Here is a 13,240-nt window from a genome sequence, read left to right as displayed (position 1 = left end):
CCAAGCGGAAGTAGGTCTCAAATGGCACGTGCCAAAAATATTGCAACTTGTTTTACTGTCTCGGAACACATATCGACAATGGATTGGGGATCTATTCTATGGCACACGACGACAGTAATATTACCAGACGCAACAATCGAGCAGGAATGTCGCCTAGGAAGCTAGTACAGTGCATGAACATGACGCGCAGGGACAAAACCTGTGGGCATGCCTAACAACGTCCAGTGAAAGCAGCTACTGCGTGCCGTTTCATTCTGGCTATAAATTCGGGGCTGGAGATCAAGGAAGGCGATATCACACTGCCCACTCCGTAGTGAGCTAATCTGTAAAAGGTGATGCTCGCAACTTCCTGGCAGATTAAAACTGTGTGCCGGACCGAGACTCGACTCGGGACCTCAGCGCACACTTCGCTGCAGAGAGAAAATCTCATTCATGATATTTTTTACTTATCAACGGCACAATAAAAGTGAAATACTGAAAACACTGATAAATACTGGTTTTCCACTATGGTTCCACAACACAATATTGAATTCTCCAACATAATCGCCCTCGAGCATCTTTTTGTTTGGCAAGAAATCGTTAAAAACTTCACGGTAACAATCTGATGGCAATAACCACGAACTACTCAGCCGATATGTCGTGAAGATCAACCATTAAAGGCGCATAGGGACAATAATAGAGGACATACGTGTTTCAAGGCTAGTAACCGCTTTAGACAGTGAAGCAATATATTCTAATGTATGATATGCAGACTCAGTTCTGCCCTTCCATCCTCTCCCCCTCTCCTTGCTGCCCGCACAAAAAGAGGGGGAAAGCCACGTGTATCGTTCTACTCCGTCACAATTTAACACAATGCAAATGAGCAAATCACTGGGATGTTTGTAGAATAACCATACAATACTGAAACTGGTTTCTGTCTCATTTATATACTATCACTATGTTTCGATTTGGCACTTGCCTTTATAACAATTCTGGGGCTTCATTTTACAGCTGGGAAAAAAGAAAAACCCTTTTTGTCTCTGCCTAACGGACGTAAAAGGCTATCGAAATGTATGAGGTATGGAAATCTAGTATCATCGAAGTTGTCTTATCAAGAGTCGTTCTTATCTCCCTTGTGAAAAGGCTAACTGAACAGTAAGGCAAACCCGTACAAGAAACGAAACGCTTTATGTAAAGGATACATTTCACCATGTCGCTGATGGAATTTATCTCCTTGGTGGCGGCGTAGAAGGTGTGGAACTCCTTGCGGAGGTCGAAGAAGTAGTTGTAGTAGGAAGGCAGCTCGATGCCCTTGGAGCAGGCCTCGGGGTGGAGGCACTGGCGCAGCGGCAGCTGCCCGTCCGTCACCAGCCGCAGCGAGTGCGGCGTCGGCCCCAGGTGGAACGTCGTGCGCGCGTACTGGTCGAACTGCAACACACAAAGCAGCCAGCCACGTTATCACACCGTTCCCGCTACTCAATGGTTCGCGCAATGGAGACTTCAATGCTAGGGCAGGACACAAACATCAGCGCCTTAGAAGACCAAGAGTAATTACTAAACGAAACTTAACTGAACTCCGTCCGAACAGGCCTTGGACGGCCCAACAGTACCGACCGGCAGCCGTGTCGTCCACAGCCCACACGCGTCACTGGATGCTGATATGGAGGGGCATGTGGTCAGGACACCGCTCTCCCGGCCGTATGTCAGTTTACGACACCGGAGGCGCTACTTCTCAATCAAGTAGCTCCTCAGTTTGCCTCATAAGGGCTGAAAGCACCCCGCTTGCCAACAGCGCTCGGAAGACCGGATGGTCACCCATCCAAGTGCTAGCCCAGCCAGCGGTACTAATTCAATGTATGGTAAGAACTTCTGCTTGATTGTTCGTTAACAATTCATAAACTGATAGCCAGTGAAACGTTTCAAGAAGCTCAGTTTCTCTGGTACTAGAACGAACAACTATTTTGTCACGCAAGGCTTACAGTTCTGAATGAATATATTCTTCCCAAGGTGCCAGACTACAACGTAATTTCATCTGTTGTTTCGGCCGTTAGGCCATATCTGACGCATAAGATATACATACCAGGAAACAATTTAAATTTTTCAAAAATCTGCAAAGGTTACAAGTTATGACGTAGGCATGCATATCATTTATGTGCACTATGAGTAAGCAAGTTTCAACAGAAGGACGCTTGGTGAAAAATACGAAGCGTCCCATCCAGGCACCCAAAATTACATTATTACATAATTCCGGAAGGTAGTATATGCGATAGAAATTATCAAAAATTCACAGATACTCGTTTCTGGCGTGCTGATAGCACAACGATGTTTCTTCCATAGCCACTAAAGCCCTGAAGATTGTACTATAACTTGTACATGTACATTGGCAAAGCAAAAACGATATTGAAAATAAGTAGACGGATTTTATCATCACGTCCTCCACATATACTAAGCACGTGATAATATTTTGTAGAATCACAACTACTAATTGAATTTAAAACAACGATACTGTAATGAGCTTGACGATATTGGTCCCAGTCACTGATCTCCCCTGGAAAGGGGAAGAGGCACATAGCATGGAAGTAGAGGGGCGTTGCCCGTGGTGGAGGACCGGAGGGCGTGTGCCCAGATCCCCCATCCCTTGGATGCCTACCGCGCCTAGCGCAGCACCAGTCTCGCTGCTACTTTCACTGTGTTTGCTTGTTTACGCATTACCTCGTCTCGCCTCTCCATTGGGTCTCCTTTGAATTCGTTAGTTTTTGAAGTTTACTATAACCTGTTGACTTTACAATAGCCCACGGCAATGATGCGCTGAATCAAAATGTAGTACCGTTCCTGAGCTATATCTGCTATATGTGCGGCACATAAAACATACATTCTATTAACACACGTCTATAGGAAAGCAATCGAAACCAACACTAGGCCAATAAAATTTGGTTTGCGGGCGAAAAATGCAAGTGCGCGTGAAGGAGACAACGGTACTTTTGCTTTTTATATATTCTTATGCAGGAAAGCGAAGTAAATGAAAAATAACTAAATAAAACGTATACTTGCGCTATGATCAATTTTAGCAGACGCTCAGAAAACCCAGTAGTAGTAACGTACGATGACTATAACGTGACTGTAAAATGCCGAGCAACATGCGTCAATTTTACAGTGGGGAGTATAGTCGGACGCCTTTGGTCCCTCCAATACGTAAACTTTACTTCTGCGTTCTCCAGTCGGCAATTGTAAAATTAATAAGTTATAGTTAACTTCAAAACTAACAAATCTAAAGCACACCCAATAGCAAGGCGAGATGGGGTAGTGAGTAAAGAAACAAACACAAGGAAAACAGCAGCGAAACCGATGCTGCGCTAGGCGCTGTGTGTACCCCAGGGGTGAGGTGTCCGGGGACATGTCCTCCGCCACGGGAGGTGCTACGCTCTGCGCGCGTCACTCGAAACGATCACTAGCAGAACACGTCAACAATCCGCAGTACGCTCAGCTAAAACGGCAGTTATAAAGTGAACAGCTTATACATAAATGAGCGCATAAATTGAATACTATAAAGTTGTGAACAAAATAATATAGCTAACATTGTTTCCTGGAACCAGGCAGCGTAGAATGAAAGAAGTGCAGTCAGCGTCATATGTTGATGATTCCTAGGGACTTGGTTTTCCTTTCATTTCCAGCTACGGTTTTTACCGGCAGGACACTCGGTATCGCAGGGGCAGAAACCGCAAGTGTGGCGCGTAGCTGCCAGCCTGGTCGCGGACATGCTACAATTTATCTCACGTGTTTTCTTGAGAATGGAAAGAGTATGACTCTCTTTCAATCGTTACAATCGTTAGAAACAATTTAGATTTGTTAGCTACATTTTGTACGCAGTAAGAGTTAGCATAAGGCGCATCAGATGTAAAATGGCCAACGACTACAATTTTCACTGCAAACTTTTCAAAATATGCCGAGTGTTGTACTTTACTTTGAAGTATCACAATAACTGTGGGCCATGACGAAAAGAAAACATGTTCGTTATCAGTCTACAATTGGTGTGTGGCTATAAGACACAGAAAAATATTATTTTCTTAGCGAATAGTTTGCTCAGACTCGAGTGAGAAAGACTGCACAGCAGAGAACAGGCACGAATCTCAAAACAGTGATTTTCATTTTTTTTTTAACAATAAGTTTTACTGGGAAACTAACAACACAGGCGTACGTAGCTTTGCTTCATCTACATAAAAGAATGTTTTTATGCAAATCGTCTGACACGGAATTACACTCCCAGTGCGTCGTGCGACACGTGTTACGTGGAGCGAGCTGCATCTCAGTGGTTGTGAGTGCACCCAGACGAAGGAGCAGAGCTTGACACACCTCTCGTGGCCCGAAGGTCACTCTACTTCAATCTTCTGGGGGCAGAGGTCGGCGCCGACCGACGGACGAGGGCCGAGCCCTAATCTCCTCCGCCCACCGCGGCATCCGCGAAGCCATTACCGTACGCCAGACACTTTTTCTGTGCTGTTGAGAAGGCAGAGAGAGAGAGAAGATTAGAAGGGCCCCCTTATCAGATGAAGTAGCGGAGGACAGTTGGATGTACCTACGGGGCGTTGGATACCAACGTGAAGTAGACGCGATATGAAGGTTGCTTATGGAAAGAACGCTTGCATTCAGTGCCTTTTAGAGTTTGGGTGTGTTCTCCTGCCGAGAGATGTGTGGAAAAGATCGCACTGCAGTGGAAGGAGATTTCAGGGGGTGGCAAATGGACAGGACACGTATCTGTTCGTAACTGGCGACACGGAGGTTGCCCAGTGAAGGAATTTCGCCCACAGTAATGTGTGTGTGGTCGTCCAGCCGTGGGAATTGTAGGCGACGCACAATATTAACAAGATGTTGATTGACTGGAAGAAGAATGTAAGATAATCAGTCGGATATATGGTCACTCACTGGCAGAAAACTCTGGGAGACACTTGTGAGAGAGCCGGAAAAGTGGAACCTCTTGTGGAGGGTGCGAGAGATGACGCTTGCTTGCTGAGCACCCTCCGCCGCGACACCAGCGCGGGGGTGCCAGGACTGGCCGTCACGAGGCACGCTTAACCTGCCGGCCACATGCTGCTAGCGAGACGCTGCCAGCCGTCTGCAGCGCGCCTTCCTTCGCGCCATCCGCCTGCTCACTGCCGGGTAAAATGCACTTCGGCTCTGCTCCAAGTACGTCTTTCAGTTCTGAAAGTCTTTGGAGCAACCACGACTTAAATGTGTAAAGTTCATGGAACTGTGTCAACACATACTATTAGAATATTCGTGAATATATACCAATATTTTGAATTATAGGCCGCGAAATGTATTCCGACGTTTAAGAAAAGTCAATTACTGAAATATAAAAAACAACTGATACTACTACTGGCGGCATAGTAACTTAGGCTAAGTTATCGGCCTGCATATACCTTTATTTATATATGTTAAATTTAGTACAGCATACTACGGTAAACTAACTTTTACACTGGATAAATTATTGAGGACACTAGCAGACTCAGTTTCGATCTGATCTGATGTATTGTACATATCCTCAATGTAAGACAAATAGCTGTTTAAATGTATGAGAAATACATGTATGTGAATGTTCGCAACAACAGGAGAAGGCTCAAATAGGCAGCGGTCATTTTGCCCATCATAGTATCTTCGAGAACTAGTAGAGAGGAAACGTACATGAGCGGCATATGAGTCGCGTGTTTAAATTATTGAAAGTTTTCCAAGTATTGGGGGACTCGTAAAATTCACGTGTCGACGGTGAGAACTCACAATAATTTCATGAAAGTAACCAGTTACTAAGTATTGGGAGTTATAATAATTTACTCTTGTTGCACAGAGATGAACTTTTGACAACTTTTACTACTTTACCAGGATTACGCATTAACTTGACGAGCTTTCGTTACATTGACTGAACTATGCAGACTGAGCTGTATCGGCGGCACCTTCGTCGACCGCACACCGCGCGCTGTTCACAGCTACGCGAGAGGCGGCACTACTGAATCAACCGCCAGCGTGCCGCTGGGGCGGGCTGGCTATCCGTCGCTCCTGTTCTACGTCCGGCACAACCGTGCATGCCCGCCACCGGAGGTAGCTCAATTGACAAGAGCTCAGTGCCCGCGGCTCTAACAGGTTGCCGCATCCTTTTAAGCAGCCGCTCTCAGAGCTCGCGTCCCCTCCCCCCTCTCACAGATTTTGGGCACCAACAGACTTATCGACATTGGTGTGGAAGTCTGTAGTGAACATTACAATGACGTAGCACGACACCACCAACCATTACTCACATTCAACACTATTTGGTTCCATTATTGTATATAACTCTGCGCCACAGAAGAAACTACAGCACTTCAAATTAATTTTACCGACTGTAAATAAACTCATTAATGTTATCTGTTTGTAGATGTCTGTTTTTGTTGGCCGCCTCAACTGTCTCCAACTGATCCCATACTCGCCGGCTGTTGGTATGTTGTATCGGAAATGGAGAGGGTCAATAAATACAATCAGAATCTACAAAGAGATGAATCATTAATAAGTTTATTTACAGTAGGTACACTTAATGACTAATACGCACATAACTTTGAAGTTCTGTACGTTCTTTAGTGATGCAGAGTTATACGCAATGATAATGTTCGTTACGTTCTTGATCGAACCAAACAGTCTTGAGCGCTGATACACTTATTCAATCTGTGTTTTATTAAATAGCTGAACAATAGTGTTAACAATTACCAGCATATTGTGACAAATGTAGACAAGTAACTTGAAATCAACGACACGTTCAAAAACTGAGGAACAGTGCAACCAGTATTTATTTATTATTTCATGACTGAGAAGCCCAGCGTCGCCTTGGTATTTATTTGTAGCTGTGCCTGACACTACACATGAAATCTATTTTTTACTTGTGAAGCTTTTTTGCTTACAACGTTTGAAGTTATATGATTGAGGACATGAACGAAGAGGACGTTTGCTTCACTAACATGGAGAAAGAGACTGAAATAACTGTGCAAACACGATGAGAACTGGCGATTTTCTCTGTGAGTGAAGGGTTTTGAGGAGCGATATAATGCATGATGCTCTCGATCAGCGTTACGCCAGGTCTCGTTGTCGTAAAGAGTTTCAAATGAGCGGGTTAAACCCTTATGTGTTCGAGGCGCAGCAAGTCTCGTCTCACGATCTTCACTCGATTCTTGAGACAGCACAGTTCTCAGTCTTTTAGTCGTTCTACTGTATTCAGGTTAGTGCACTACACCGCGATGAACGTGTCACTTGAGGTAAGCTATTAAGATGACCAAATGATTTGAGGTAAAATTTTGATTAAGAAAAATTTTCTATTCCGATTTTGATGAAATAAAGCCTTTACGTTGCCGCAAGCTATACTCAAGATACCTCTGAAAAACCCATGAAAACTCGTCTAGTAGTTTTGGAGATTGCCAACGTCCTTGCCGCACATCCGGTCTGCCAAGTGCTGTTGGCAAGTGGGGTGCACTCAGCCCTTGTGAGGCAAACTGAGGAGCTACTTGATTGAGAAGTATCGACTCCTGTCTCGGAAACTGACATACGGCCGGAAGAGCGCTGCGCTGACCACATGCCCCTCCATATCCGCATTCAGTGACGCCCGTGGGCTGAGGATGACACGGCGACCGGTCGATACCGTTGGGGCCTTCATGGTCTGTTCGGGAGAAGTTTCTTTTTTTGTTACTTTTGGAGATTACCTTGTTCAGGCAGAAAGATGCGGCAGTTTACAAGTCTTAGTATAGATATAGTTTACAAGCTTGTTTTCTCACACACCGTTTAGTTGCTAAACTTTTTCGAAGACTGCTATGAATTTATTTAAATCTCCATCTAATTAGAAAAGTGTAACAATCAGGGGAAGGGGGGTAGGCGGGGTAAGACGGGGAAGGACTATAAGCTACAGTTAGAGTGCTGCCATCTGTGGATAGCTACGTCAACATCATCAATACACAGGTCCCAGTGTGTTGACATTGCTGAACCTTGACTTCGTGGCGGTTTCTGTGAGCTTTGCAAGGTACGTACAATTGTTATACTGATTTGCAATGTTTCGAGGTCCTAAATCATGTGTTTCGTGAACATTTGTCCAGACTGTATATATAGCACTGAATAGTACGTCTTATTAACAGTAAACTGCTGTGTTAGTAGTCAATGTTCACTAAATCGTATTCATGTAGGCGTAATATAACCTGACAGAGTGGTAGGGGGCAAGACGGGGTGGGGCAAGATGGGGAGCTTCCCCGTCTTGCCGCTACTATATGTCCAACCATTACTTTCTTATCGTCTCATGTGTTTACCTTCTGCAGGTTTTGAACACGTAGATTATACGTTGAATACAATTGTAAATAGCCTCTGAAGGAGGCTGGATACGGTGTATTAGCTGTGGACGCTGGGCCCACGACACTTGTGCAGGAATAGAAAGTGATGATGACGAGGCTGTCCACACTTGTGTACTATGTGAAAGTAAGAGGCCTAATACCCGATTCTACAATTCGCAGAACCATGTTTCGAAACCTTATCGTCACATGATTTCGTTATTCCAGTCCTTATTTAAGCTTTACAGATTAATTCATGCTAGTTGCCCATCTTACCACGCATATGGGGCAAGACGGGAAATTGGTAGTTTATGTTTCACATCGAGATATTTCTAACTAAATGTAACAAGTTTGCAGATTTCTTTGCATGCTATTGTAATTCAATGGTTACGTAAACAAGTGATAATCAGACCTACTTGAATTTGTTTATTTTTGTCCCTTTTGTAAGGGTTTAAAGTTAGCTTCCCCATCTAGCCCCACCTTCCCCTACTTTTACATGCCCCCCCCCCCCCCCCCCCCACACACACACACACACACACGAAGAGAGAGAGGTATTGCGCATTTTGGTCCTAGAGGAAACGAGTCTTCGAATAGGTAGAGACCATACAGCCATCGTTCTGACTTTTCGTACTCGTGGAACTCTTAGCAAGAGAGAAGTCAGTACAGCACTGACGTAAAAACGGCTCCTTGATTTCTAATGCTTGCAACCCTGGACATTAGAGTTGTACCCGCTCCGTTTCTGATCTTAACTCCGTGCTCCGAAAGGCCACGGCGGCGCTTGACATTTCGCTGGCCACAAGTGGCGCGAAAAACTATTGCTACGGCTAGCGTGACTGGAACCAAACCGCCACCTTTACCTGCCCAGTCACCAAAACGCGGCCTGCGGACAGGCGTGTGCGGACCGGCTGCCGCAAGGTGACGTCACCAGGGACGCGGGGGCAATGCTCCGGCTCCGGCAGTGTGGGGCCATTAGCAATTCCTGGACACGCGCGGCCGCCATCCACCTTGTTTACAGAGCGCGGCGCATTCCTACCCTCCCAGCGGCTACGCTCCTTCACTTTCTACCACTTTTATTCCTCTCCAACTTCCAACGTCGTACGATGCTGTGTGACTCCAACAACGAGGCGCAGCTGGCTGCTCTGTTGTTCCTTTCAGGAATAGTGCTAACAGTCCGTGATGATTTTTTTTTTTTCTCTCCAGGCAAGCATAATAAAGCTGCTTACGAAACATTTATTCTTCAAGTGGTGCTCAAGGCCTACCTCACAATGAGGAAGCAAGTAGCAGGAGAGCACTCTGTGAGGTAAACATTCTTCGCCAAACTTTATGCTTTCAGCGTTCGATCTTCAGTTTTGTCCTCTTATGGTATGCAAGCGCTTTTAGCTTGGATACCAAAGTTGCAGGGAGCTGTAAATGCGAATTGTTCACGTCATTCCCCTAACCACGCTGAAGGGAATTTTCTAATACCTCCGATAACGAAAACTGAAGCTAGAAAACAACGCTGACTGCATCAAGTTTAAGAAACTATGCTGACGCCACCATCTCAACCCTCAATCCCGCTTTCTGATGATGGGCTTGTTCCTGAACACCGATGTAGAATAAGTATTTAAATGCAGCCTGGCAGATCATCGCCATGTGCTGAACTTTGACTCATTCCTGTAATCTTTGCCGCCTTTCGCGGACAAATGGTCCACCGAGTCGTAAACTGTGCCCTATGCACTCGTCGTTCAGTCGGTAGAACTCAGGTTCCAGATTCGAGTGCCAGTTGACATCTGCCAGGAAGTGTCATATCAGAGTACACTCGACTGCAGGGAGAAAAGTCTTTCAGCTTAAAAATGTATTCCGAGAAAAAAAAAGGACAGCTTTGTCGTGTAAGAGGTATACGGAAACTCTAATCATACATCCCAAACGTCATCCAAACCAAGATGTTCATCCAAAGAATCCGACTACCATCAGCATTCTGTGCCTTCGATACATATTGCTCTCCAGAAGAAAGTGAATAACTGACAATGCTCCATCTCGGATACCATTCAGTCTCGCCGGCAAATAACCCCAGCAAAAGTAGTTCGACCAGAACGACCACATTCTCCGATTCACTCATCAAAGGCAGGATAATGCAGTATTATTTGCTGGATTGGCATCCACAGCAAGGAGAACACAGATGTGGAATCTTGAAAGAAGTGATTTTCCTGCGTGAGGCAACTTGTATTTTGAAATAAAGATAATTTCATTCACGCCCGAGTAGCTGGTCTTGCCTTCATTGACATTGTCAATCTACATCCGACAAAATTATATTAAATGCTTACAGCACTTGATGATCCATACGGCACTGTGGGAGAACAACAGTTAATGGTGTCCATATGAAGAATGCAGCACCACAACTAAGATACTAAGTTCTTTATGCAAAATAAAAAAATGTTGGTTTTGACACCGTGCAGTATAGCTTTTGACCTCGCATGAGGAAGCATAATGGGGAACACACAGACTTGGGGGGGGGGGGGAGGGGAGGAGGAGGAGAAGCCATGGCATTTGTGGTGCCCTTCCGAATGCCGGACATTTGCCACACTTGCCCCTTCGCCAGGTAGCTTGAGTAGCGATCCCTCAGGTAAGGGACGCCCTTCCTCGTACTACTTCTGTCCTCTTTCAAACCGCTGTCTCCACATCTTACTCGATACAACCAGTACGTAAGGGACATTCTTCTTCGACATCTTGGCGAAATACAGAGCTTCTTTTCCCGAAATCGAAATATTTATAACTTTTGGGAAACGAAAGCAGTACCGACGATTATGTCAGTACGTAATTAGTTCTGCCAAGTATAAATATAGATCCCTCTGTCTGTACGGTGGCTTACTTTCACGCTTACTGATTGCGATAGAAACAGTCCATCGGCAGGGGAGCAACAAAAAAAGAACGATGGAAAGAGAATGCGAATGTACGCCAATCACTTCTTTTTTATCACTGCATTTGTGCCTAATTTAATTACAACTGCATGCCCAAAACACAATAAGGAAAGGATAAATGTGAATGTTTGAAAAGAAGAACGACATACTCGATATTAATTTACTCCCTAAAATCCGATATCCCTTGCGGCGTAACATTAGTTAATAAAGTGTAGCGGGACAATATTCAAAACATGACTGAAAAGATGTTCACTAAATAGAGATAAGAATATTTATGATTGACATGTCATCTAAAGCCGACGTTAGAAATAAGGAAATGAAGTAATACAGAATGCTATCCTTGTAACGTACGTTGTTGTTCTACATTGTTTATCTCTGGTATTTACAGGGTCACAGAGAAAGCATCCTAGGTTGTGAAGGGAAAAGCCGTAATTGTGATCTGCACTACAACAGAAACAAGAAGCACAACTTAAGGAAAAATAATGTAATGTGTGTTTCAGCTCACAAGCGACATTGAAGCAGATAGTTCCTGTAACTTAGTTTGGGCAAAGGTTATATTCGACAACCTGAATAATTTAATAACTGTCTCCTTTTACCGACCCCCGGTCTCAGATGAAACAGTTGCTGAACAGTTCAAAGAAGACTCGAGTCTCATCGCAAATAGGTACGCTACTCACACAATTATAGTTGGCAGTGACTCCAATCTACCTTCCGTATGTTGACAAAAATATATTTTCAGACCCTATTGTAGATAAAAAAACAACTTCCGTAATTGTTCTAAATGCCTTTTTTAAAAAATTATTTTGAACAATTAGTTCACGAGGCCATTCAAATTGTAAATGGTTACGAAAACTCACTTGACCTCTTAGCCACAAACAATCCTGAGCATCAGGACGGATACAGGGATTAGTGAACACGCAGTCGGAGAGAGGCTCAATTCCGTAACAAAGAAATTCGCCAAACCTAAACGCGAAATATATCTATTTATAAAAGTAGCTAAAAATTCGGTTGACGTCGTTCTGAGAGACACTCTCCAATCCTTCCAAACTACGAGGGCTATCCACAAAGTACATTACGTTTTGGAATTAAAAATAAATAAAGTATTGGAATTTTTTTTATTATATACAGATGAAAGCCACACTTAAATACTACTTTTCTACATAGTTAACATTTAAATTAAGGCACTTATCGTAGCGATGGACGAGCTTGGAAATTCCTTCGTCGTAAAATTCGGCCGCCTGCGCCTTCAACCACATGGTGAATCAGTAACCCGGTAGACATACGATTTTTGTGGATTTCCTGGAAAGAGGCACTACAATAAACTCTCAAAGGTATTGCCAAACTCTGCACAACCTCAGAAGTGCAATACAAAACAAGCGCTGGGGAAAGTTGGGCTCAAAGATCTTGCTGATTCACGACAACGCCCGGGCCCACACGGCAAATGCCACTCGAAGTTCTCGAATCCTTTAAGTGGGAGTTGTTTCCTCATCCGCCGTACAGTCCCGACCCGGCACCGAGCGACTTCCACTTATTCCCAGCAATGAGGAAGTGGTTGGCTATGCAGCGTTTTGATGACGACGCACAGCTTCAAGCTTCAAGAAGATGTAACCACGTGGTTGAAGGCGCAGGCGGCCGAATTTTACGACGAAGGAACTTCCAAGCTCGTCCATCGCTACGATAAGTGCCTTAATTTAAATGGTAACTATGTAGAAAAGTAGTATTGAAGTGCGGTATATAATTAAAAAAATTCAAATAATTTATTTATTTTTAATTCCAAAACGTAATGTACTTTGTAGATAGCCCTCGTATGTAAGTGAAGACCACATGTGGCTTAAGTTCAAAGAAATAGTATGAACAGCACTCGAGAGATTCATACCAAAGAAATTAATAAGAGACCGAACTGATCCCCCATTGTACACAAAACACGACAGAAAGCTGCTGCAGTAGCACCGAAAAAGACACGTATAATTTAGACGAACGCAAAATCTTCAAGATTTTGAAGTTTTACTGAGGCTCAAAATCTGGTGCGGATTTCAGTGCGAG

The 13,240-nt window shown here is 44.2% G+C and overlaps 1 protein-coding gene across 7 annotated transcripts in view; it reads right to left on the bottom strand.

Annotated features, from left to right (window-relative positions):
- LOC124802840 (RNA-binding protein fusilli) overlaps nt 1-13,240 on the bottom strand; it is a 499,044-nt gene that overhangs the window by 222,259 nt on the left and 263,545 nt on the right. For all 7 annotated transcript variants that reach the window (XM_047263851.1, XM_047263850.1, XM_047263852.1 and 4 more), the window contains exon 4: nt 1,182-1,407. In XM_047263851.1, coding sequence (XP_047119807.1) covers nt 1,182-1,407 — 226 coding nt within the window. The remainder of the gene's footprint in view (nt 1-1,181; nt 1,408-13,240) is intronic.

The sequence above is a fragment of the Schistocerca piceifrons genome, chromosome 6 (assembly GCF_021461385.2).
Source record: "Schistocerca piceifrons isolate TAMUIC-IGC-003096 chromosome 6, iqSchPice1.1, whole genome shotgun sequence".
Lineage (NCBI taxonomy): Eukaryota > Metazoa > Arthropoda > Insecta > Orthoptera > Acrididae > Schistocerca > Schistocerca piceifrons.
Note: the sequence above shows the minus strand (reverse complement) of the source record. Positions and strands in the feature narration are given on the sequence as shown.